Source organism: Budorcas taxicolor, chromosome 5 (genome assembly GCF_023091745.1).
Source record: "Budorcas taxicolor isolate Tak-1 chromosome 5, Takin1.1, whole genome shotgun sequence".
Lineage (NCBI taxonomy): Eukaryota > Metazoa > Chordata > Mammalia > Artiodactyla > Bovidae > Budorcas > Budorcas taxicolor.
In genome coordinates, this window is record NC_068914.1 from 75,277,044 (window position 1) to 75,299,826 (window position 22,783).

The 22,783-nt window shown below is 43.9% G+C and overlaps 1 protein-coding gene and 2 non-coding genes across 3 annotated transcripts; 1 reads left to right on the forward strand and 2 right to left on the reverse strand.

Annotated features, from left to right (window-relative positions):
• Positions 1–357: 357 nt before the first annotated feature.
• Positions 358–430, reverse strand: TRNAG-CCC (transfer RNA glycine (anticodon CCC)). Its single transcript has one exon. It is a non-coding gene; the product is annotated as a tRNA-Gly (tRNA).
• Positions 431–14,391: 13,961 nt separating this feature from the next.
• Positions 14,392–14,465, forward strand: TRNAG-UCC (transfer RNA glycine (anticodon UCC)). The gene has a single exon. It is a non-coding gene; the product is annotated as a tRNA-Gly (tRNA).
• Positions 14,466–19,140: 4,675 nt separating this feature from the next.
• DNAJC22 (DnaJ heat shock protein family (Hsp40) member C22) lies at positions 19,141–21,265 on the reverse strand. The gene is made up of 2 exons (XM_052641461.1): positions 20,426–21,265; positions 19,141–19,344 (listed from the first exon to the last, which is right to left on the reverse strand). Exons 1-2 carry the CDS (start codon positions 21,263–21,265, stop codon positions 19,141–19,143), a joined length of 1,044 nt encoding a protein of 347 aa, XP_052497421.1.
• Between the last annotated feature and the right edge of the window lie 1,518 nt (positions 21,266–22,783).

Below are 22,783 nucleotides of genomic sequence, written 5' to 3' on the forward strand. Positions count from 1 at the left end.
AGAAGGGGGTGACAGAGGATGAGATGGCATCACTGACTCAATGGACACGAGTTTGAGCAAACTCTGGGAGATGGTGAAGGACAGGGAAACCTAGCATGCTGCAGTCCATGGGGTCACAAAGAGCTGGACACGACTGACTGAACAACAACAACATATATATAAAATATTCTGAAATGAAAAAACTACCCTAAATTTTTCCACCAAAGGCAGCAAAGTGAACTAAAGATGATCTACACTAGTGACACATTTTTCTTTTTGAATATTTATTTATATTTTGGCTGCACCAGGTCTTAGTTGCAGCACAGGGGATCTTTAGTTATGGCATGTGAGCTCTTAGCTGCAGCATGTAGGATCTAGTTCCCTGACCAGGGGTCGAACCTGGGTCCCCAGCATTGGGAGTGTGGAGTCTTAGCCACTGGACCACCAGGGAAGTACCAGATTTTTCAAATATATATACAAATAACATTCTTAAGATGACGATCCACAGTTATAGGTATGACTGAAAAAACCTTGTGTATAACAAATGGTCCCTTCCATACTGGACACATTTCATACTTTAAAACAGAAACTCCTATTTTCTTCATCAACTAAAGCTCCTACAAGATTTTCAAAAGTACTTTTATTGCTAACTTGAACTCTATTTTAAGATGCTTGCTAGATGTCTTGATACATAAATATAATTAGACAGAAGCTAAGAGAGAGCCATAAAAACTAGACAAATCATGTCCTGTGCAAGTGTCCTGAAAACTGGACAGAAAAAGTCAGTAGAGGAAACAGCAGCCCTCAAACATAAGGTCAAGTACTACCTTCAGGTGAACACACAATAAAATCATCATTTAGAAGTAACCAAACTTGGGCTTCCCTGGTTGCTCAGGGAAGGTAAAAAATCCACCTGCCAATGCAGGAAGTACGGTTCTATCCCTAGTCAGGGACGATCCCACATGCCTTGGAGCAACGAAGCCCATCGGCCACAACTACTGAGCCTGTGATCTTGAGCTCAGGAGCCACAACCACCGAGCCCAGGTGCTACTCCTACTGAAGTTCATGTGCCTAGAGCCCGTGTTCACACAAAAGCCACTGCCATGAGAAGCCCCAGCACTGCAGCTAGAGAGTAGCCCCTGATCCTTGCAACCAGAGAAAAGCCCATGCAGCAACGAAGACCCTGCACCACCAAAAAATAAGTAAAAGTATATATAAAAAAGTAACCAAACGGCCACAAAAACTTAAACATAGGATTATCATATGAACAGATACTGAACAGGTATTTGCACACTAATGTTCACAGCAGCATTACTCACAATGGCCAAAAGGTGGAAACAACCTGTGGCCATTTATAGACGAATGGATAAAGGGAATGTGGTATATGCATATAATGGACTATTACTCAGCTCTAAAAAGGAATGAATTTCTGACAAGGTTAAAGCACTGATGAACCTTGAAGACCATGTGCTAAGTGAAATAAGCCAGACACAAATGGACAAATACTATATAATTCCACTTATGTGAGGTACCTAGAATAATCATATTCCTAGAGACAGAAAAGTGCAATAGTGATTGCCAGGAGCTGGGGAAAAAGAAGAATAAGAAGTCATTCTTTAACAGGAATTTTGGTTTGGGATGATAAGAATGTTCTGGAGTTGAATGGTGGTGATGGTTTCACAGCAGTATGAATGGATTTAATGCCACTGAACTGTACACTTGAAAAAGTGGTTTAAATGATGTTATGTATATCTTACCACAATTTTTTTTAAAGTAACCAAGCAAGAATGATGATCAAATCTTTGAGGCAAAAACATGAAGAAAAGTGCTAAGAGTCTGCAACAGGCATGCTTCACTGTCATCCTCCGAGCCTAGATGACCTGCCTGAAAGTCAAGACCTCAGAACAGGAAGGATGGGCATGGCATTTTCATATACTACATATTTATATATCAGTATCATATCACTGGCATATGATAGGAAGATATATTAGAAGGTGAACTCTATTCTATAGGAGGACATTTGCTAAATAATGAATGGGCTCCCCTTTCCAATATTTAAATCAGAAAAATATAAGCTTTACCTTCCAGTCTCCAATGTAAGCAGCAAGACAATCAGTTTTACTTCTAACAAAGCAGCATAGTGGATCCTAAAGAGTGACTTTAATTTTCCAGTCTTAATATGGTGTCTCTACAATGGAAACTGCGAGTGGCAATATAATAATAAAAATATAAACTTCTTTCATAATCATTACAAAGTTACATTACAAAGTTTTCCAAGCCTCATCTGAAAGATGAGGATAATGCTTTCCTTATAGGATTATTTGAAGACCTAATAAAGTAACATATAAAACACACTGAGTTCAGTCAGTCCCTAGAATACCTAACTGCTCAACAAATAAAAATTCCCTCACCTCCTGCAGTTCACTAGTATCTGTAGCCTTTCCTGCTCCTGGATCAGCCTCCACAGGCTATGCTGATGTTTCGGCCATTAACCTCTGGCTCCTCCCTCAGGCCCCAGCTGTGTCTCTCGGTTCTAGTAGTTTTACTCCTGGTTTCTAAGAGGATCCTGTCTATATTTAGAGATAATGCCAGTACCAACTGTGGACTCAACAGGTGCTTGGAGGGCACTTGAGCATTCAGCAGTTTTCACTTGTTTTCCAGAGTTAATTGGTTTTGGCTCCACAACTGGCTGTCTTGACTTCCACAAGGAAGAGTGCCACGTATGCACAGTACTTCAGCAGTACACTAGACTAAACAGAAAATCAAGTGTGCTCACAGGACAAATCCTTAGTAAGAGGACATTTTTGCCTATTATGTGGACCCCAGAAGATCTGTTAAATCACAGGGCCAATAAACTTTCAATAAACTCTGCAGATGTAGCCCATCAAGCCAATCTTTGTCTAGATCACTGTATCAGACCCAGGTTTCAACCAATTCATGCTGTTCATACTACAACCAAGATCAGGAGGAAAAAGCAGGTAGAACAACATGGAACACTTAAAGGAGTGTCCGAACAGAATAGGTATGAATTCAGTTTTATTTACTACTAGTTTTGTGATCTTATTAAGTAATTTAATCTCTGAATTTGTAAAACAGGAAATGATTATGAGGATTAAATTAAATGAGATGATATGTGGAAAGCAATCTTAGCACTTCATTATCACTAATAAGGAAACTGCACTCACTTCTTGCTTTGTTCAGTTTTTATAACAGAAGAAAAGTGACAATTTAGAGCACTCTTTTCGGACCTTTATAAAATAGCCTAATGCTACTATCTGAGGCCAAGCTGAGAAATATAAACGGAAAAATTCCCAGAAATCTTCGATGAGTCAGCAAAACTTAATGCCTCAAAATAAAAGGCTTAATATGGACTATTTATGAACACATAATGGTAATGACAATTTCAAAATCAGCAATCTTGTATCTAGTATCATCCAAAATTTGGTCTGGAAATCCAAGTATCAAGGAAATGCAAAGATCATACATAACCGCCAAAATACTTCCCCATAATATTTTCAAATCACCTGAATTCAAACTGGAAGGTACAAAATAGCCTGATAATTTGAAATCAGCATCAGGAATTTCTGGTGACAAAACCAAACTCTCTCCCATAATCATAAAACCAGTAGCAGATGGTACATGATCATTTCTCAGTGAGAAACTGTAATTCTAACAAAGTACAGATAACTCAGATTTTATCAAGGCTGTTCATCACCTTTCGATGGACAAACTCTTGGTTCTCCTCCAAACACCCTAAACTCTGCATTATCAATAACCAAACTCAAAGCAAGATGCCTGTTTCTAGTGACCTGTCCTCTCCTGCTTCATGAACCGCAGGTAAATTACATACCTGTAATTTAGGGAAGGGAAATAAACATTACAGGCATGCTTTATCAATGAAATGAACTATAAATGATAACCAAATTATTAAAAAAGCAGCCTGTACTCCTTAGCAGGGGGACATGCCAGAGAAAAATCCACCTTCTAAAAGAACCCAGTCATCCTGGATGAATTAGGAGAAAAATGCCACTCCAGTCCACCTAACCTATACTCTCTAACTGGACTTATTCTTCTGCTTTAATTCAAACCCAAACCACATCTATTTTATGTGTCTGCCCCTCTTGGCTATATTTTCCGTCCCGTTTCCCGCTCCCACACCCCCCAATTCCAAGAATGCCCTCCTCTCTCTTATTTTCAAATCCCACTTTGCCCCCCAAATCCTAAGGACCTCGGACACCCACGTAGATGACCTTACGCATTTGCGATGAATTTCCAGTTCATTGTACTTCTCATACCAAATAATCGATTCTTTCATTCCTTTCGACCTCTCGTTGTTTCTTAAAACCTAGTACCCCACACACGCTCACGTCAGACTCCCCCCTCACTCCATTGTTTCCCCGGCCTATGCCTCCGGAAACCCCTCAACTCGGAACCGTGTGCTTCGGCCCGCCCCACTGACCCCAGAAACCTTTCACCATCTGGGCACTCGAGGTCTCAAAGGGTTCACGTCCCCTACTCTCGGTACCCCAACCCCCAACAACTGCCCCCTCCCCGTGTGCCTTCCCTCAAGCCCGCTTTCTGCACCTCAGCGCCCCGCTTCATCCCTCCTCCGCCCCTCCGCCAGCACCCTGAGCCTCACCTATCCCGGACCCCCGCAGTCGCCGCGTTCCCCAGTTCCGGCTCTGCGTCCCGGACGCTCCGGGGTCTGAGAAGAGGAAAGGAGCTCCTCCGCCGCCGCCTCCTCCTCTTCTAGGGCTGCAGCCGTCGCGCTCCTCCCCCAGCTCTCCCGGAGCCGGACGCCGCCCCGCCCCCACCGCCCCTTTCTCCGCTTCCCTCCTCGGCCGGGCGGCGGGCTGGGAATCGCAGCCGCGGCGGGGGGCCTGAGTGCCAGCCGATCCACACCGACCTCGCCGAGGCTCGAGCTCTCCGCCCCGCCCCGCAGTCCGCTCGGGCGCGTGCGCGCCGGCTAGCCAGCGCACAGGGCGCGTGCTCGCGCCAGCGCGAACCCGGCGCGCCGAGCTCGAGGCCGTTGCAGCCAACCGGCCTTTGAGTAAGGCCCGGGCGCGAGGCGGCCCAGCGAGCCGAAGACCCGCGCGCGGAAAGGTGCGGGGCGAGAGGTGGTCTCCTGTCCATCGGGTTACAGCTCCTCCCGCTACCGGGTCCCTCGCGCCTCACACCGCCCTGTGGATCGCGCGCCCGAGTTGAGGAAGCTCGGGCGTCGCCGACAATCGGGAAGAACGATGCAGGGAAGGGACTGGAAGAGTGGGTTGGGGAACAAACTAAATGGGAGTCGGGACGGGTGTGGGACACGAGCCTGCAGCCGCGTGCAGAATGGCGAGTCCCAGAAAGAGCCGGGGGGCGTGGGGAGGGGGGCACAGCGCGCGCTGGGAGTAGAGGGCCCGAGCTGGAACTGCCGGAAAGAGCCGAAACTCCCCCGGAGGTTGCCGAAGGCGGCCGCCTCGAGGTTGCACCGCTCGAGGGGCTTTTCTCTGGATCCTGGCCGGGACTCTTGTCTTCCAGACGGCGCTCCTTTTGGCGCTACGACCTCTCCCCGACGACTTAACACCAGTTTCCATTTCGCCACCTTCCAGCCCCGAGTTTTATTCCAGAAGGCTATTTCAGAGCCACCCGCTGTGGGAAACGCCCGGACGTCCGGACTTCTTTGCCGCTCAGCCTCCTGGGAATCCGTAGAGGCCGCTGCGGGGTGGTGGCGGGAGGATGCGTGACCCTGGTCTGGTGCAAGATAGCTTCGGGAGCAAGCCACGTTCACCAGATACACCAAGTCCATTTCTGTGTCGGTTTCCTGGGCTGCTCAGTTGTCTGCATCCCTCTACACGGCTGTGGTCAGTCACATTACCCGTCGAATCTTTCCGTTAAACACTCTTCTTCGTGGTTAGATTCCCAAGCACCCCAGGGCCAGGGAAAGGGAACTAACTCGCTCAGTCGTGTCCGACTCTTCGCGACCCCATGGACTGCAGCCTACCAGGCTCCTCCGTCCATGCGACTTTCCAGGCAAGAGTACTGGAGTGGGGTGCCGTTGCCTTCTCCAGAACCATCCCTTAATATTTGTGCACCTTTCTAGCCAGTTTCCTCCATGTATGAAGCACTCACCCCACTGCCAACTGGTCAGGAGTGGCTAGAGGGTGGGCATTGAATCAGCATTGAAAAGGTTAATCAGAGTCTGTCCCCATGTTCTCTTTTGAGGGCAAAGTATAAGGGGCTCTGGGCAGGCACCAACCCCAACCCAGAGAGTGTATATGGGAGTGTATAGACACCATAGGCATAATATAATTTTGGTCCCCACAGGTTTGTTGTTGGAGTGGCAGTACAGGTAGATCTCTACAAAGTCATCTATCTGGTCCTTTGGTTTTTAACTTTGGATGGAGTGGAAGGGCCAAAACTCCTCTAGAGCCCACTGACCCTTGATTAATAGCGTCTAAGCTAATCCAACCACATCATTTACAGATCTAAAGAAACAGAAGATTAGGTCATCCAACTAGTCAGGGCATTACACAATCTGTTGCTTACTACTGACTCTTCTTTCAAAGATTCAGATAGAAGCAGACCATCCAAATATCTGCTCTCTTTTCACTGACCACCCAATGAGTAGGAGACATTGTTCTAGGGGTGGGCCACTTACACAGAATAAAACTAGATCACTATCCTTGAGGATCCTAGAGTATTCAGTTGTAATGGAGGATGAAAGCTATTAAATAACTATAACCTGATGATAAGTGCTAAAACAGAAAAGTGCAAAGTAGGAACAAAGAAGAATGTGTGAGTAATTCTTCCACAATTCTGCCTTCCCATACAGTGTAGGAATGGGATGATAACCCTGGTTAATAGGAAACTTCATACTAAAGAATGAGACCTAAACCAGTAGGATCCAAGATCTTATTCTATGACTGATTTCACCAACCAAAAGTCATTTGGGTAACACCTTTGTTACAGGGCCTGATGCTGCCGCAAAATATAATTTCTTCCTTGGGAGAAAAATTAAATCCTCACTCTTGGAAACCTTAGTCTGTTAGGAGAGACATGATGCCTTTCCTAAAAGAGCCTGTGGTCTAATGGGAGAGAGTTTTTATATGTGGATATCCCACTTAGAAGGGAGGTGGATAGAGGAGCAGGCCTAGGCTAGATCTATGAGAGCTGTCAAACATCACTGGAAACTGAATGAGATGGAATCATATCTCCTCTAAGCGAGAGTGCTGAGTGTGGTTAAAAGAAATAGTTTGCCAAGTCCCTGGGGTGACAGGAGGTGTAGGCTCTTCACAAGGATTTAACTCAAAAACTAACGGCTCTCCCAGACGGGTGGGTCACATAGAGCATTGTTTTACTGAGTGGAATTTGCAAGAGGGGTACTGCAACTCATGGCCCATCTTTTTCCATGCAGCACTCAACCTCTCTAAAAGGATATTGAACAAATGCTTCAAAAATACCTTTTACCTGGGCTATAAAGATTAATTTTATCATTGTTCTTTAAACTACATATACAGTTTTCACTTTATATGGTACACAATTAAGTGATCATTGCCTGCTTTAAAACAGTGGCAAATTGTTTAAAATCTATTAATTATATTGGAAGAAAGGAAATGCTGTAATAAATTCAATATATAATACTGTGACCTACTCTGAAGAAACCACAAAAACAACCAAATTTTTGAAATGATTAGAATAACTGCTAAGGATTACAAAAGAAGACTTTAGAAAAAACATCCATATATCTTAGTTCAGCCTTAAGGGAAATGATTTATCCCAGGTTACCTAATGACTGAGGCAAATTAGAACTAAAGATAAAACATGATGCAGTCATCACCTTGGCAGATATATGCTGCAAAAATTAACATGACCTAATTTAATATATTTTCCAGTAGACCCTTGTGATCAGAAATTTTAGCATGTTTTTCTTTGAGTCAATATTCTATATCCGAAGTGACTGATTGTCGGATTCCATGTTTTTATTAGGGGGAAAAAAAGAGGTTAAAGTCTCTGATGACTAAAGTTGATGCCGCAAACCACAACAAGCATGAAGACCAGCAGAGAATATCTCATCAGGGTGTACTTTTCCCTTTGCTTGGACTACCTCTGATACCTAAGAATATTCAGGTTGGTAGCCCACACTGTGTGTCTTAGAAACGTAGTTTTGTGCATGCCGAATAGATGTTATCTAAAAAAACTATTCCAGGTCCAAATGAGTTTGGGAAAGGCTTGGTAAAATCAAAATAAATTGGTTTATTGTAAAGCAACTATACTCCAATAAAAATTAATTTTGAAAAATTCAAAATAAATTGGTTTCCTTCCAGGAGCATTTAATATGGTAATGTGTTTTTTTAATATTGAAGGGAATGCAGTACATAGTATGCAGCTTTCCCCCAAGGAAACTTTTTTTACCCAGGAGACTTCTGTGTAGGATTAATGTTTCTTTGAACATCCACTCTCTAACATTATACTAGAAGGATTTGATTAGGTTGGAATTTCCTGTTTTATAGATAACAAAACTGAGGTTCAAAGACATGGGTAACATACCCAAATTCAACTGTGTATCAGATGTTTAGAGCCTTAAATTATCAAAGGTTGAATCCTTATATCACAAAATTAGTGACAATGTCAGAACCAAAACTCATATTTGAAACACTCAGTTGCAGGTTCATTAAAAACTTGAAATTGATCTCTAGTGAATTTGTTTCTATCTGTGAAAAATATAATACTGCTTTACTGTAAGTTCATTCATGGAATTTTAGCATGTTCTTTCATCTATACAGTCTGTCACCATTTTTTAAAAAATGATAATGCCACCCTCTGTAAAATGTTTTAGGGTTTATAAAGTGCCCTCAACACATCCCATTTGAATGTCTCAATATCCCTGTGAGGCAAGCATCACTGTCCTCATTTAACAAACAAGGACATCAAGCCTCAATTGTTAAATAGCAGGGGTGTGTTTGTAGGAGAGGAAGGTCTACTGCAGCGCCATGCAAAAAGAATGGGTGGCTCATGCTCAAAAAAACCCAAACTCCCTTAAACAGAAATTTAGTGTATTTAGTAAATGTCCTGTTACTTGCATTGAGAGAAGATAGTCCTTCTGTCCTTCGAGCTAGGCTTCTGCAATGCGTGAACCAAGGAGTTCCAGATGTACAGGCTGTATTTAGACGAGGCAGAGGAATCAGAGATCAAATTGCCAACATTTGTTGGATCAGAGAGAACACAAGGGAATTCCAGAAAAACATCTACATCTACACTGATTACACTAAAGCCTTTGACTATGCAGATCACAACCAACTATGGAAAATTCTTAAAGAGATAAGAATACCAGACCATGTTAGCTGTCTCCTGAGAAACCTGTATGAGGGCCAAGAAGCAACAGAACTGGACATGGAACAATGGACTGGTTGAAAAATTTTGGGAAAGGAGTACAAGACTATATATTGTCATGCAAAATGCTAGGCTGGATGAATCACAAGCTGGAATCAAGATTTCCAGGAGAAATATCAACAACCTCAGATATGCATATGAAACCACTCTAATGGCTGAAAATGAAGAGAAACTAAAGAGCCTTTTGATGGGTGTGAATGAGGAGAGTGCAGCCAGTTTTGCTGCTAAGTCGCTTCAGTCATGTCGGACTCAGCGACCCCATAGACGGCAGCCCACCAGGCTCCGCTGTCAATGGGACTCTCCAGGCAAGAACACTGGAGTGGGTTGCCATTTCCTTCTCCAATGCATGAAAGTGAAAAGTGAAAGTGAAGTCGCTCAGTCGTGTCCGACTCTTATCGACCCCTTGGGCTGCAGCCTACCAGGCTCCTCCACCCATGGGATTTTCCAGGAAAGAGTACTGGAGTGGGGTGCCATTGCCTTAAGCTGGCTTAAAACTCAACATTCAAAAAACTAAGATCATGGCGTCCAGTCCCATCACTTCATGGCAAATAGATGGGCAAAAAGTGAAAGCAGTGACTGATTTTAATTTCTTGGGTTCCAAAATCACTGCGGATAGTGACTGCAGATTGTGACCACAGCCATGAAATTACAAGATGCTTGCTCCTTGGAAGGAATGCTATGACAAACCTAGACAGTGTATTAAAAAGCAGAGACATCACTTTGCCAACAAAGTCCCATATAGTCAAAAGCTATGATTTTTTGAGCAGTCATGTACGGATGTGAGAGTTGGACTATAAAGAAGGAGGCGTGCCGAAGAATTGATGCTTTCAAATTGTAGTGCTGGAGAAGATGCTTGAGAGTCCCCTGGACTGCAAGGAGATCAAACCAGTCAATCCTAAAGGAAATCAACCCTGAATATTCATTGGAAGGACTGATGCTAAAGCTAATGCTCCAATACTTTGGCGACCCAATGTGAACAGCTGATTCATTGGAAAAGACCCTGATGCTAGGGAAGATTGAAGGTAAAAGGAGAAGGGGCTGGCAAAGGATGAGATGGTTAGATAGCACCAGCAACTCAATGGACATATATCTGAGCAAACTTCAGGAGACAGTAAAGGACAGGGGAGTCTGGCATGCTGCAGTCCATGGGGTCACAAAGAATTGGGAGTGACTTAGCGACTGAACAACAGTCCTTCAGTATAGTCAAAGAGACAAGACTAAAAAACGTGAGATACAGAATGATTATATGGCAACATGTAAGAAAATGCCTGACAGGACAGTACAAAGTGGACAAGAATGCGGAAGGAATTCAAAGAGGAAAGATTACTGGAGATGGACCTAATCAGTGAAGGCATCATTTAGAGATAAACCTGAAGCTGGATCATAAAAGAAGTATAAAGATTTGGATTAGCAGAGGAGAAAAAGAATTACAGAAGACTGACATCAGCAAAGACATGAACATGAGAACAAGAAACACACTGATGGCAAAGAATTAGTTTGAGGGGAGATGGGTCTGAAGTGATCAGTCTCTTGGCTATACAAAAAAGTCGACTGCTAAGAGGCAGAGTTCCCAGTCACGCAATACAAAATGAGCAAGTGCTTTCAACTCAAATTACATAGAAAAAGCAGTAAATTTACACTCTTTACTGTGGACCCCAGGAATGAAAGGGAAGGTAGGAAGAGAAGCCAATGGACTTCTCTGGTAGTCCACTGGTTAAGAACCCACCTGCCAGTGCAGGGGACACAGGCTTGTCCCCGGTCCAGGAAGATTTCACATGCTGCAAGGCAACTAAGCCCGCACACCACAACTACTGAGCCTGCACTCTCGAGCCTGTGCTCCACAAGAGAGACAACTGCAGTGAGAAGCCCTCACACCCCAACTCCCACCGTCTGCAACTTAAGAAAGCCTGTGTGTAGCAACAAAGACCAAGCACGGCCGAAAATAAATAAATAAATAAATTTTAATCTCTCTTTTTTTTTTACAGAGAAGCCAAGTTCAAACTGGTGATTATAGGTAGGAAGGAGAAGCCAGGGAGTAACATGAGCCTCAATGGCCCTCAGATCTGTGACTGGGAAATACATAAATAGATGACACCTAGATTTCCTCTCTACGCTTCCCATTCCTTTCCTGACAGTAATTCATTTGAAAGGTGCCTGACCTATCGATGGTCAGAAAAATGTCCCTTTAAGTGATGCTTGCAAAGCCAGGCTCTCATGCTAAGTTAGTCCTTGCCCAGCAGAGGATATTCCCGGCAAACCTTCTTACCCCAAAATGGAATTAAGGTCTGGCACAGAATGGGTTTTTAAGTCATTCCCTTCCAACTTTCCCACAAAGGGCGCTGCTCTATTCTGTTGAAACTTATCAATGAAGTTTAAATCCAGAAAATCCAAGGTCTTGCTGAAAATTATGAATATAATAGTTTGCAAGTAGCAGATGGAAAAAGGTGGGGGAAAAGAGAACTGGAAAGAAAAGGAAAATGAAGAAAGCAATAAATTATTGAACTATAACCTCATTTAGATGGAACCCTATGTAAATTTTCTGCATTTGTTGTTAGAACCCACCTGAGCTAAACAAACAAAACCGGTTAATTGAACATGTTTCAATCCCTTGCCACTAAGGAAGAGATGGCAAGGAACATGAAGAGAAGCCAAAAAATCAGCTTCTTGGGGTATGAACTTCAAAAACCAAAGCAGGGGCATGAAATTTGTGTTCAGACAAAGCTCTGAGATTACCCCAGAGTTTCTCAAAAGATCAAATGACATCTACAAAACATACTTACTTTGAAGTTCGCAGTTTCTCTAACCTTCCCAACAAAGGGAGGGGACTGAACTCTGGTAATGAACCAACTGCAGATGGTGACTGCAGCCATGAAATTAAAAGATGCTTGCTCCTTGGAAGAAAAGCTATAACCAACCTAGACAACATATTAAAAAGTAGAGACATTACTTTGCCAACAAAGGTCCATCTAGTCAAAGCTATGGTTTTTCCAGTAGTGTATGGATGTGAGAGTTGGACTATAAGAAAGCTGAGGGCCGAAGAATTGATGCTTTTGAACTGTGGTGTTGGAGAAGACTCTTGAGAGTCCCTTGAACAGCAAGGAGATCCAACCAGTCCATCCTAAAGGAAATCAGTCCTAAATATTCATTGGAAGGACTGATGCTGAAGCTGAAACTCCAATACTTTGGCCACCTGATGCGAATAACTGACTCATTGGAAAAGACCCTGATGCTAGGAAAGATTGAAGGCAGGAGGAGAAGGGGACGACAGAGGATGAGATGGTTGGATGGCATCACTGACTTGATGGACGTGATTTTGAGTAAGCTCCGGGAGTTGGTGATGGACAGGGAGGCCTGGCGTGCTGCAGTCCATGGGGTCGCAAAGAGTCGGACACGACTGAGCGACTGAACTGAACTGAAGGAGTTACCACCACTAGATCCTAAAAAAAAAAAAGTGAAGGGACATAATTTACCCTGTGACAGCCTTAAGGCGCCATCTGCAGTTCTCATCGAACACTGCAATAAACCCAGACCTGCTGGCTTGTTAGGGCCACACACTCACTGTTAGAGAAAAAAAGAAAACAAAGAAATACTAAATTCCAGCCAGGGAGTCCTCAAAAGCCTCCTAAGTCCCAGAGTAGATGAAAACTCAGCTTGAAGACACAGTGCCTAGGAAAAGACCTAAGGGCCTTAGTTGGCTATAAGCTCCATGAGAAACCACCCCCCTCCAAAAAAGCTAATAAATTCTTAGACTGCTTGATATAAAGGATGATATATTGTCCAGACCTTGAGAACTTAATAGCTCCACAGTACCTTGTTCTGTCTGAACACATCTGAGAATTGCATCTGGTTCTGGGCACCACAATTTAAGAGCAATATTGACAACAGTCATAAAAATGTTCATACCCTTTGACCCAGTAATCCCACCCATGGGAATTTATTCTGAAATAATTCAAGAGACTAGATGAATTAGAAACATGAAAATATTGATGCAGCATTCTTTATAACAACAAATATGTATCAGCAAATATATATATATATCTTAAATGTCTCCCAAGAAGGGAATATTACATAGCATTAAAGTATAATTATGCTATTTGAAAAAAATTAAAAATATAGAATAATAATAATGCATGCTGCAACGTAGATGAATCCTGAAAATATTATACTAAGTGAAATAAGCCAGACACAAAAGGAAACATTGTATGATTCTATTTACTTAAAAGGTCCAGAATAGGCAAACCTATAGAGACAGAAAGTAGATTAGTAGTTGCCAGGGTCTGGTGAGAGGAGAGAATTGTAATAGTTAAGGGATTCCGTTTTAGGGTGGTTTAAAATGGTCTGGAGTCAGTGTTGATGACTTTACAACCTTATAAATATACTAAAAATCACTAAATTATATACTTTAAAAGGGTAAATTTTATGGTATGTGAATTATAGCTCAGTAAAAAAATATATATATACATATAACATCTTCCTTGTAATATACATCAATGCCTATGATTTAGGGAAGGGAAAGACTATAACATTATATCCCTGATATGATATGTACATTTATGGATGAGGACTAAAAGAGAACATGAATAAATGAAAACAGACAGTTTGATACACGTGAATTTTTGATTGGGGGGGTGGCCATGATATTGTTCTTTGAGCAAGTAAATATTTTATTTTTTTCCCAAGACAGTGTCCACAAGAGGGCAGCGAGATGTCAAACCAAACTATTTAACACAAGCTTCATCCAAACAGTTAGAAACCCAGAATCCAATGTGGAAAGCAATCTTAAAGGTTATCTAAATTCAATTTCCTCACCTAACAAAGAAAAAACTGAGGCTCAGAATGGTAAAGTGGCTCATTCTAAGTCAGCAGGCTGGTCAGGCAAGAGGCAGAAGGAAAACCCCATCTTCTCACTTCTCCATCCATCCTCTTTCTATCAAACTACAGCACATCCTTAAACAAGACAATGTTTAATCCAGAAAAGGGAAAATTTAGAGGGATATGAAGGGAAGGGCAAGTTCTTATCAAGAAAGAGTTTCTGGGACTTTCCTGGTGGTCTAGTGGTTAAGACTCCTCACTTCCAATGCAGGAGGCCCCAGGTTTGATCCCTGGTTGGGGAACTAGATCCCACATGCTACCACTAAGAGTTTGCATGCTGCAACTAAGACCTGGTACAGCCAAATAAGTAAATAAATAAAAATAAATAAATAAATAAATAAATATATATATATATATATATATATATATATATATAAAGGTTTCTTAAAGGCTTTTGTTCTTTGTAACAAGAAATGAGAAATCTAGAAAAAATTTCAGGGAAGCAAATTTCAGTGCAATAAAAGAACAACAAAATACTTATGGCTGATTCATGTTGGTGTTTAGCAGAAAACAACATGATTCTGTAAAGTAATTATCCTTCAATTAAAAAATAAATAAAAATTTTAAAAAAGAACAGCAATTAAGGATGCCCAAAAGGTGGGACACGTATGGGATTTCCAATTAATTCAGAAGCCAGAATGGTCATCTCTGGGAAGATGGTCATCTCTGGGAAGATGGTCATCTCTGGGTCATCTCTAGACCCTGCACTGCACCAGATGAGTACTTGGGGGAGAGGCTTTCTCAGTTTGCTTCCAACTTTTTAAAGGTTCTGTACACTTTTATTTGTAGGAGTGGGAGAAGACAACATCATTGGATTTCATTCACATCAACTCAGGTAGAGAAAAAGAAGATCTCTCACCTGCTAATATCTTAGTTGGTTTTTTAAAAATAATTATTTCATAGTGAATTTCTATTTTCAGCTGATTTTCACTATGCCAGGGTCTTTAGGAAATACATTCTCAAAAAAGTCTTAGTGATTATAATATTCCAGGTTGGTGGCAAAGCAGAATTTTCTTCCAGAGGTTCCAAATTCATGTGACTTGTGCCACTTCTTTATTTTCGAAAAATGGCTGGCTACACCATTAGATACATGAATATCTAAATGTCCACTGGGGGTAGGTAGGTAGCCTGATTCTGGCAAGCACTCAATTTCAGTACCTGCTCACAGGCTAGGACAAGAGCAAAGATGAAATCTGAAGATGGTTTAACCAAATAGTATTTCCCACTAAGAGGGAAAGATTCTTTTTATTTATTTTTGGCTGCAGGTGGGTTTCTACTGTTAATAGTTGCAGCCAGCAGGGGCTACTCTGTTGCAGTACAAGGGCTTCTCATTGCAGTGGCAGCACAGCCAGAATTAAAACAAACAAACAAAACAAAACAAATTTTTTAAAATGTTGTGCGAAGATACTGAACTTCACTAGAAGTCACAGAAAGGCAAATTGAAGTCATCGGATACTATCTCTCACCCATTATCTTAGCAAAAAATTGCAAAGAGGTAACAGTACATACCAGTAACAAAGAAAGGACTACTTGTACTGCTGGTAAAAGTGTAGATTGTTAGTCTTTTCCAAAAGTAACCTGATATAATAGCAATCAAGGTATTAAAACATATATTCTGCTTGATCCTACTTTATCACTTATTGGAATCTAGCCTCAGAAAACAAAGCACCAGCACACATGTTTGTTTGTTTGTTTGTTTACTTATTTTGGCTGATCTGGGTCTTCCTTGCTGTGCTTGGGCTTTCTCTAGCTGTGGCCAGCAGGAACTGTTCTCTAGTTGTGGTGCACAGGGTTCTCTTCTATAGTGAGTATGGACTCAGTAGTTGTGGCAAACAGGCTTAGGTGCCCTGAGGTGTGTGGGATCTTCCTGGACCAAGGATCAAATCCATGTGCCCTGCACTGGCAGGCCGATTCTCAACCACTGGACCACCAGGGAAGTCCCAATACGTGTTTAAAGATATTTATTGCAGCATTGCTGCTGTGGGAAGAATAGAAACGGCTCATAAATAGCTCTCATTTAAATAAACTGAAATATATTTTTGTAACAAAAACTCATAAGAAAATTTGAGAATGGTAAAATAATTTTCCAAATGAAGTAAAGCCCCAATCACTCTTGTGTCTCTTTTTCCTTATAGACTATTTTTAATATATTTACATTTTACAGATATAGTACTACATATCATGTTAATAAATTACTCATAGCTTATGAAAATGGCTTATTAAAATTCCACATGATAATTTGAAAAATTGCATTTTTCAAAGAAAATACATACATTAATTTTGGGGCCACTTTAAAAAGGTGTGACAGGACTTCCCTGGGGGGTCCAGTGGTTAAGGACACGGGTTCAATACCTGGTCTGTGAAGGTTCCACATGCCTCAGGGCAACTTAGTCCTGTGAGTCACAACTAGTGAGCCCAAATTCTAGAGCCCACATGTCTATAGCCAGTACCCTGCAACAGGAGAAGCCACTGCAATGAGAAGCCCAGGCACCCAACTAGACCAAGCCCTCACGGCAATGAAGACACAGCGTAGCCAAAAAGAAATAATTCATTTTAAAAAGTGTGACATTGTCAATTAACTGTACTTCAATAAAAAATACTGACAAAATCAGAAGAATAACTTGATATGATGAAACATTTGAGTAAATTGAACAGTTTAGCCCTCCCATCTCCCCAAGGATCAGTCTGGGAAAGGTCCGCCCCGCCCCGCCCAGCCTTTCCAGACTAGCCACTCTCGGGTCTCCAGGACCAACCCGCTGATTTGCGGGCCGTGCTGCCTCTCCTAGGCTGCCCAGGAAGCCCCTTCCTCAGGGAAGATGAGGTCCCCTAGCAGACCCAGCCAGGCCCCCAAGACCCCAGGCCTCTGGCTTCAGCCTTCCAGCCTCAGCTCCCTAGTAAGTGCCTTCTGTGTCCCCCAGGCCCCAAGAACCCAGACCTAGGGTAGGAGACAGACCCTTCTGGTGAAAGGCTCGTCACTGCCCAGCTCTCTGGCGTGCTGGCCAGGTATGGCTAGGATCCTGCAGACCTCTGCTTACTATGAGCCCGGTGCCCCCCAAGGCCTGTGGGGCCCCAACTCTGGGGTGCTGCCTGCCTGCCTGCCTCTCCCGGGGAGACAGCCTGGCCCATGTGGGCTCAGGATGCTGCCTGGGCGGTCCGTGCTGACTGAGGCAGCCCAGCTGGTGCCACCGCTCCTGTTCCATCACCCCCAGGTCCTGGCAGCTCCTTTGAGCTTTGCATATTCCAGTAACTCAGGTAGGTGGCAGGAGGAGGCTTTGGCTGCCTCCGAGGGAAGAACATTAACCTGACCACAGCGGGCCTGCCGAGCTCACCCCCAAAAAAAGCAATTCCGACCTCAAAAAACAAACCAAAAAGTAAAAGAAAAAGGTGTGAAAGTTAAATTTGGTCTTAAAATTGTAGTACATAAATTCACTGGCTAGTATTTTATATATATGGATGCAAAGAAAAACATCTATAAATTTCATTCCTCTCAATTGATTGGGCCATTTTTTTAATCAGTAGGGAATACAAGCCAAAGTTAATTCTGCTTTTTAAAAACACATACACACTCAGAGTTAACTTTCAGATAAAGGAAAGTGTGAGTGTGGTACACACAAATAAAGAAAGCTGGAGGAAAGGTACCTAATTTTACTATCATGTTCCTGATCTCCACTCTTCCTCCCCAAACTGAGGCATCCTGGGCTGTTCCTTCTACAACTGGGAATGAGATAAGACCCCCTTGAGATGCTCAAGCTGTTAGTTCCCTAGGGTTTCCCCAAAGTCCCCACAAAGGCATAAAAGTGAAAGTGAAGTCGCTCAGCCGTGTCCGACTCTTTGCCACCCCGTGGACTGTAGCCTACCAGGCTCCTCGGTCCATGGAATTTTCCAGGCAAGAGTACTGCAGTGGGTTGCCATTTCCATATGAAATACAAAATCATGAATTTTCCCATGCGTCCCCATAAAACAGTATCATCTATCCCTTCTGCAATTTTCTAACACATTCTATTTACACCTCTCAGGACACAGTTCAAAACACAGAACAAGGAGGACTTTGATATGTGTACCTGTGTTATCATCCCCCACCAGACTGTAAATGATTAGGGAGCAGGGTGTATAGCTCAGAATCAAATCCCAAGTTTCAAGAAGACCTGACAATTCAGCCAGTCCAACCACTTGTGTAAACTTTGAAGGTTCACCACAATATTCCAAGTAGAAGGGTCTGTGATGGGGGGATTATCCCCTACCTCACAGCAGCTTGTTCCTTCTTTGGAAAAGTGCAGCTTCTAAAAAGTTCTCCTATAAGCGGAATTAAAATATTTTCCTGAAAAGACTAGAATTCCAGCCTTTTCAAACTTAACCCCAGTCTTACACTTTGCTAGTCCACAGAATAGATCAAATCCTTTTTGCCACAGGACATCTTGTGAAATATTAGAACCCCTATATTTTCCTTCAATCACCTCACTTGGTGGTTTGCACATAAAAAAAAGAAAGTTAAGTAAACCTCCTCCATGATCTATCAATATACCAGAGGTGAAATCAGGTCGTCTAGTCTCTAAAAGATATTTTATTGGCTTTATAATATGTCTTTCATTTCACTATGTGGATTAAGAAACAAGTCAGGACTACAATAGCCAATAACTCAGAAATTCAAAATCACAATAGTTTTCTCACCTCTTTAAGGTTTTCTCATCTCTACTGCAAGTGATTGGAGAAGCAAATGGCAACTCACTCCAATAATCTTGCCTGGGAAATCCCATGGACAGAGAAGCCTGGTGGACTACAGTTCATAGGGTCACAAAGCATCAGACATGACCAAGCAAATGAGCACACGCTGCAAATGACAGCTTCTTTCACACTGATGGGACGCCTCACTGGGCAAAGGTGTGCTGGGACAAGCGATCCAGCTCTGCCAGTCCAACCTCAAAGGGAAGTTTCTTCCCACCTCCAGGATCCCCTGGGCTTCCTGGGCTGCCTCAGGACTTCATATGCAGCCTGGATCTCCAGGAAGTGCCTCTGAGCTTCCTCCATCTGGTGCCGATTGTGGTCAGGGTGCCAGGTCTTCACAAGCTCCCGGAATCTGCCATGTATTTCTTCATTTGTTGCCCCCTCTGAGAGACCAAAAACCTTAGGGAAACAGAAGCTAACAAATTAGAACCTCATAAGTTGTCTGGGCTCCTGGGCCTCTCCTTGCTACCTTCCTAAAGCGGCTGGAATTGGCTTCCACTGCTGGCAGGAAAGGCAGAGAGCCTCAGATTAGAATTCCAACCTTCTGAAACATGGACAAGTTCTAGATCTCATGGCGAGAACCAGGATTTGCTTTTAATCACAGATGCCCTTTTCCAACCTGGAACTTGGCATCCTTGACAAGGTCTCCTCCTTACATATATGCGAAATAAGCATATATGTCCATCAAAGACATGTACAAGAGTGTTTGCAGCAGCTATATGCAGAATAGCCCCAAACTGAAAACAATCCAAATGTTCACTGACAATAGAATGGATAGATAAATTGTGGTAGATTCACACAATGGGACATCAAACAACTATGAAAACAATTTATAATCCCGTGTATGAGTAAATTTCACAAACATAATGTTGAATGAAAGAACTCAGACACAAAAGAGCATATACACTGGATGATCCCATTTATATGAAGCCCAAGAATGAGCAAAATTAACCTATGGTAATAGATGTTTGAATACAGATTCTTTCCCAGGAAAGGAGTATAGATTGGGAAGGGGCATGAGGGAATCTTCTTTTTTGTTTTGTTTTGCTTTTTGGCTACACTGTGCAGCATACAGGATCTTAGTTCCCTGCCCAGGGATTGAACCCATGACCCCCGCAATGGGAGCTCAGAGTCTTAATGACTGGACTGGCAGGGAAGTCCCAAAGGAATCTTCTTAATCGTGGAAATATTCCATACCTTCATCTGAGTGGTGGTTACATAGGTATCTACATAAAATTAGTGTACTTTATATACATATTATACCTCAGTAAAAAGAAAATAATATACATATATCTTTTCCCACTCCTTATTAGAGTCTCTGAACCTTCATCCATTGCACACAGAAGCCCAAAGAAGCCAGGATACCCTTCTGGGGTCTGGCCCAGCAGACGTGAAAACAGTACCTCCACACCAGCTCCAGTGAGACTGAGCCTAACTCCTGGACCCATCTCAGACAGCAACGAGAGGGAAGAGACCTTACCTGGAGAGCCAGCTGACGCTTCTCATCCCGAAAACTGTGAACAAACTCACAGAGCTTCTCCCACTCTTGGAAGTAGCTGCTGCTGATGCCATGATCTCCGACCAGCAGCTTCCAGGCTCGGAAAGGCAGAAGGAGGACAGACTCCAAAAGGCGCCCAAGGAGGGGGAAGAAGCTGAACCAACTCAGGAAGGAGCCAAGGGTATCTGCCACATAGCTGAGGGTGACAGCTGTGTTGCAGAGGGCACTAAACACTAACGGGCCTGTGAAAGCAAGGTAAGCCAAGCCCAGGCGGTAGAGCCGCACGCTGAGCGTCTCTGACCCAGCTGAAGGTTTGTAGCGGCGATGCTTCTGGGCTGTGAGGCTGGCAGCCAAGCTGATGGGCAGGATGGCTATGGGGAGGCCATAGAAGATAGGTGAAGTAAGAAATGCTGCCCCTAGAGTGTTCTTTAGGTCTGATGTCTGGTTGCCAATGGCAGCCACCAGCAAGACCCCTAAGCCAACTGCCAGTGGCAGGCCCACAATATAGAAGCTGGCCATGAAGGAAAGGCTAATGAGAGCCACAAGGCCAAAATACATGCCCACTATCATCTGGGCAACAAAGCGAATGAGACTTAGAGGGGGTGTCCCCCTTCCTGAGCCCTGCCTCTGCTCCTGGGCTCTGTTGGCCTGAGCAACAAAGCTTGGGAGCAACCAGAATTCCCAGAGCCAGCCTAGACCACCACCCCCCAAGGTAAGCATCCAGAGCAGTGCATGGCTGTCCCGTCCCAGGTATAGGTGGTGGAGACCAGCAGGGCCCCCTACAGCCCAGAGGGCGTAAGTCATCAGGAGGCCCTTGGCCATCCTCTAGGAAAAGGGTCTCACAGTAAGTCCAGTGGCACCTGCCGTTGCCTAGAATGCAGAAATCTGGAGTCGTCTGTGAGAATCATGGCAGTGATGGCCCCAGAGTTATCCTTAGACCCTAAGACATGGGAAAAAGCAGTCATAAGATTACATCCAACACAGTAACACTTCTCCTTCCAATATTAGTCAAGTCCAGCTCTTCCTGAGTGTCCCTGAAATTGTAGCTCTCCCATATCCTTAGGTCTAGAATCTCACCTCTGTTCTTTACAACCACAGTGACTCCAAATTTAGAGAAGAAAGTTATAAGTGATTTTGGTTGAGTAAATGAGAACTCAGCACAGGGACAAAAAAGGGTAAGCTTAAATTGCAGACCTCCCCTCAGGCCACCTACCTCCTGGAAGGACTCATGGTTTGCGGGTGGGGGTGAGTGAATAAACATGAATACACTATCCCTAGAAAGTTCCTATACAACTTTTAAAGTCCCCTACCATACAACCCTGCCCCACCTCAACTCGGACTGTGGCTGCCTACAGACCCCTGGCAGAGATTTTAGCCCTTCTCCAGCCTCCCATCTCTCCAGACCAAGAAATCTTGACAAAAGACAGACTTGAAAGAGGTCCTGAGTTCCCTCCAGCTCTAGAAAGGTACATTTTGACCTGGACCCAGGCACCTCACATTTCAACCACCGCCTTCCAGGAGAAACTTGTAAAGTCCCTCCATATTGCGGGGCTCAGGCCCACCAGCCAGTACGCGCTAGTCCCAGGGTGAGCAGCTGTACCTGGGTACCTCGGCTCCCAGATCAGACATTTCCTTTGACCACAGTCAAAATGGCCCCTCTCATTCATCCAAGTGGACTTTGTCTTTCAGCGTTTGCTGTGTCACGGAAGTTGGGCCGTCCTGGCCAGGCCCCTCCTCTCCAAGGCCCTCCCTCGCCCCTTAGGGATCACCTTTCAGGCTGGGGCTTCTCTCGCCTGCCCTCTCCGGTAAACTTCGTTTTAGGTTTTTCTGGCGTATTCCGTCTCCCCAAGCTCAACCCGGCTGGCGCAGCGCCCACTCCAAGAGCGCCTACATTACTACAGGACGACCACCAGGTGGCGCTGCCGCTTGCGGGCGGAAGGTGTCGGGCGGAGCCCCAGATTCACCTTGTCTAGATGCTGGGTCAAAGCAGCCCAGGGCGAGGCGGGGCGGGGTGTGGGGAGGCCTGTAAAAGCAAAAAAAGAAGCCCTCGATCTCCGCTTTGCACCCACACAAATGGGAGAGTGACTCCTCCCTTACCTCAGGCTGCAGTCCTCTCTCCCTACTCCATTGCCGTTCAAGACTGCCTTGGATGGCTTCATTTCCAATTTGCCTAAGGCAGAGACACCAGAGTACAGGCTGCAGAGAGAGGCTCTCCCCTCAAGTTTCCCTCACTGCCCCGCCTCCAGGCCAGCCAGTCAGGGGCAATACATCTAGATCCAAGCCGGAGACCTGAGAAACCCTCAGGAACCCCAAGTCAGCTGTATCTCGCTGACTTTGGCA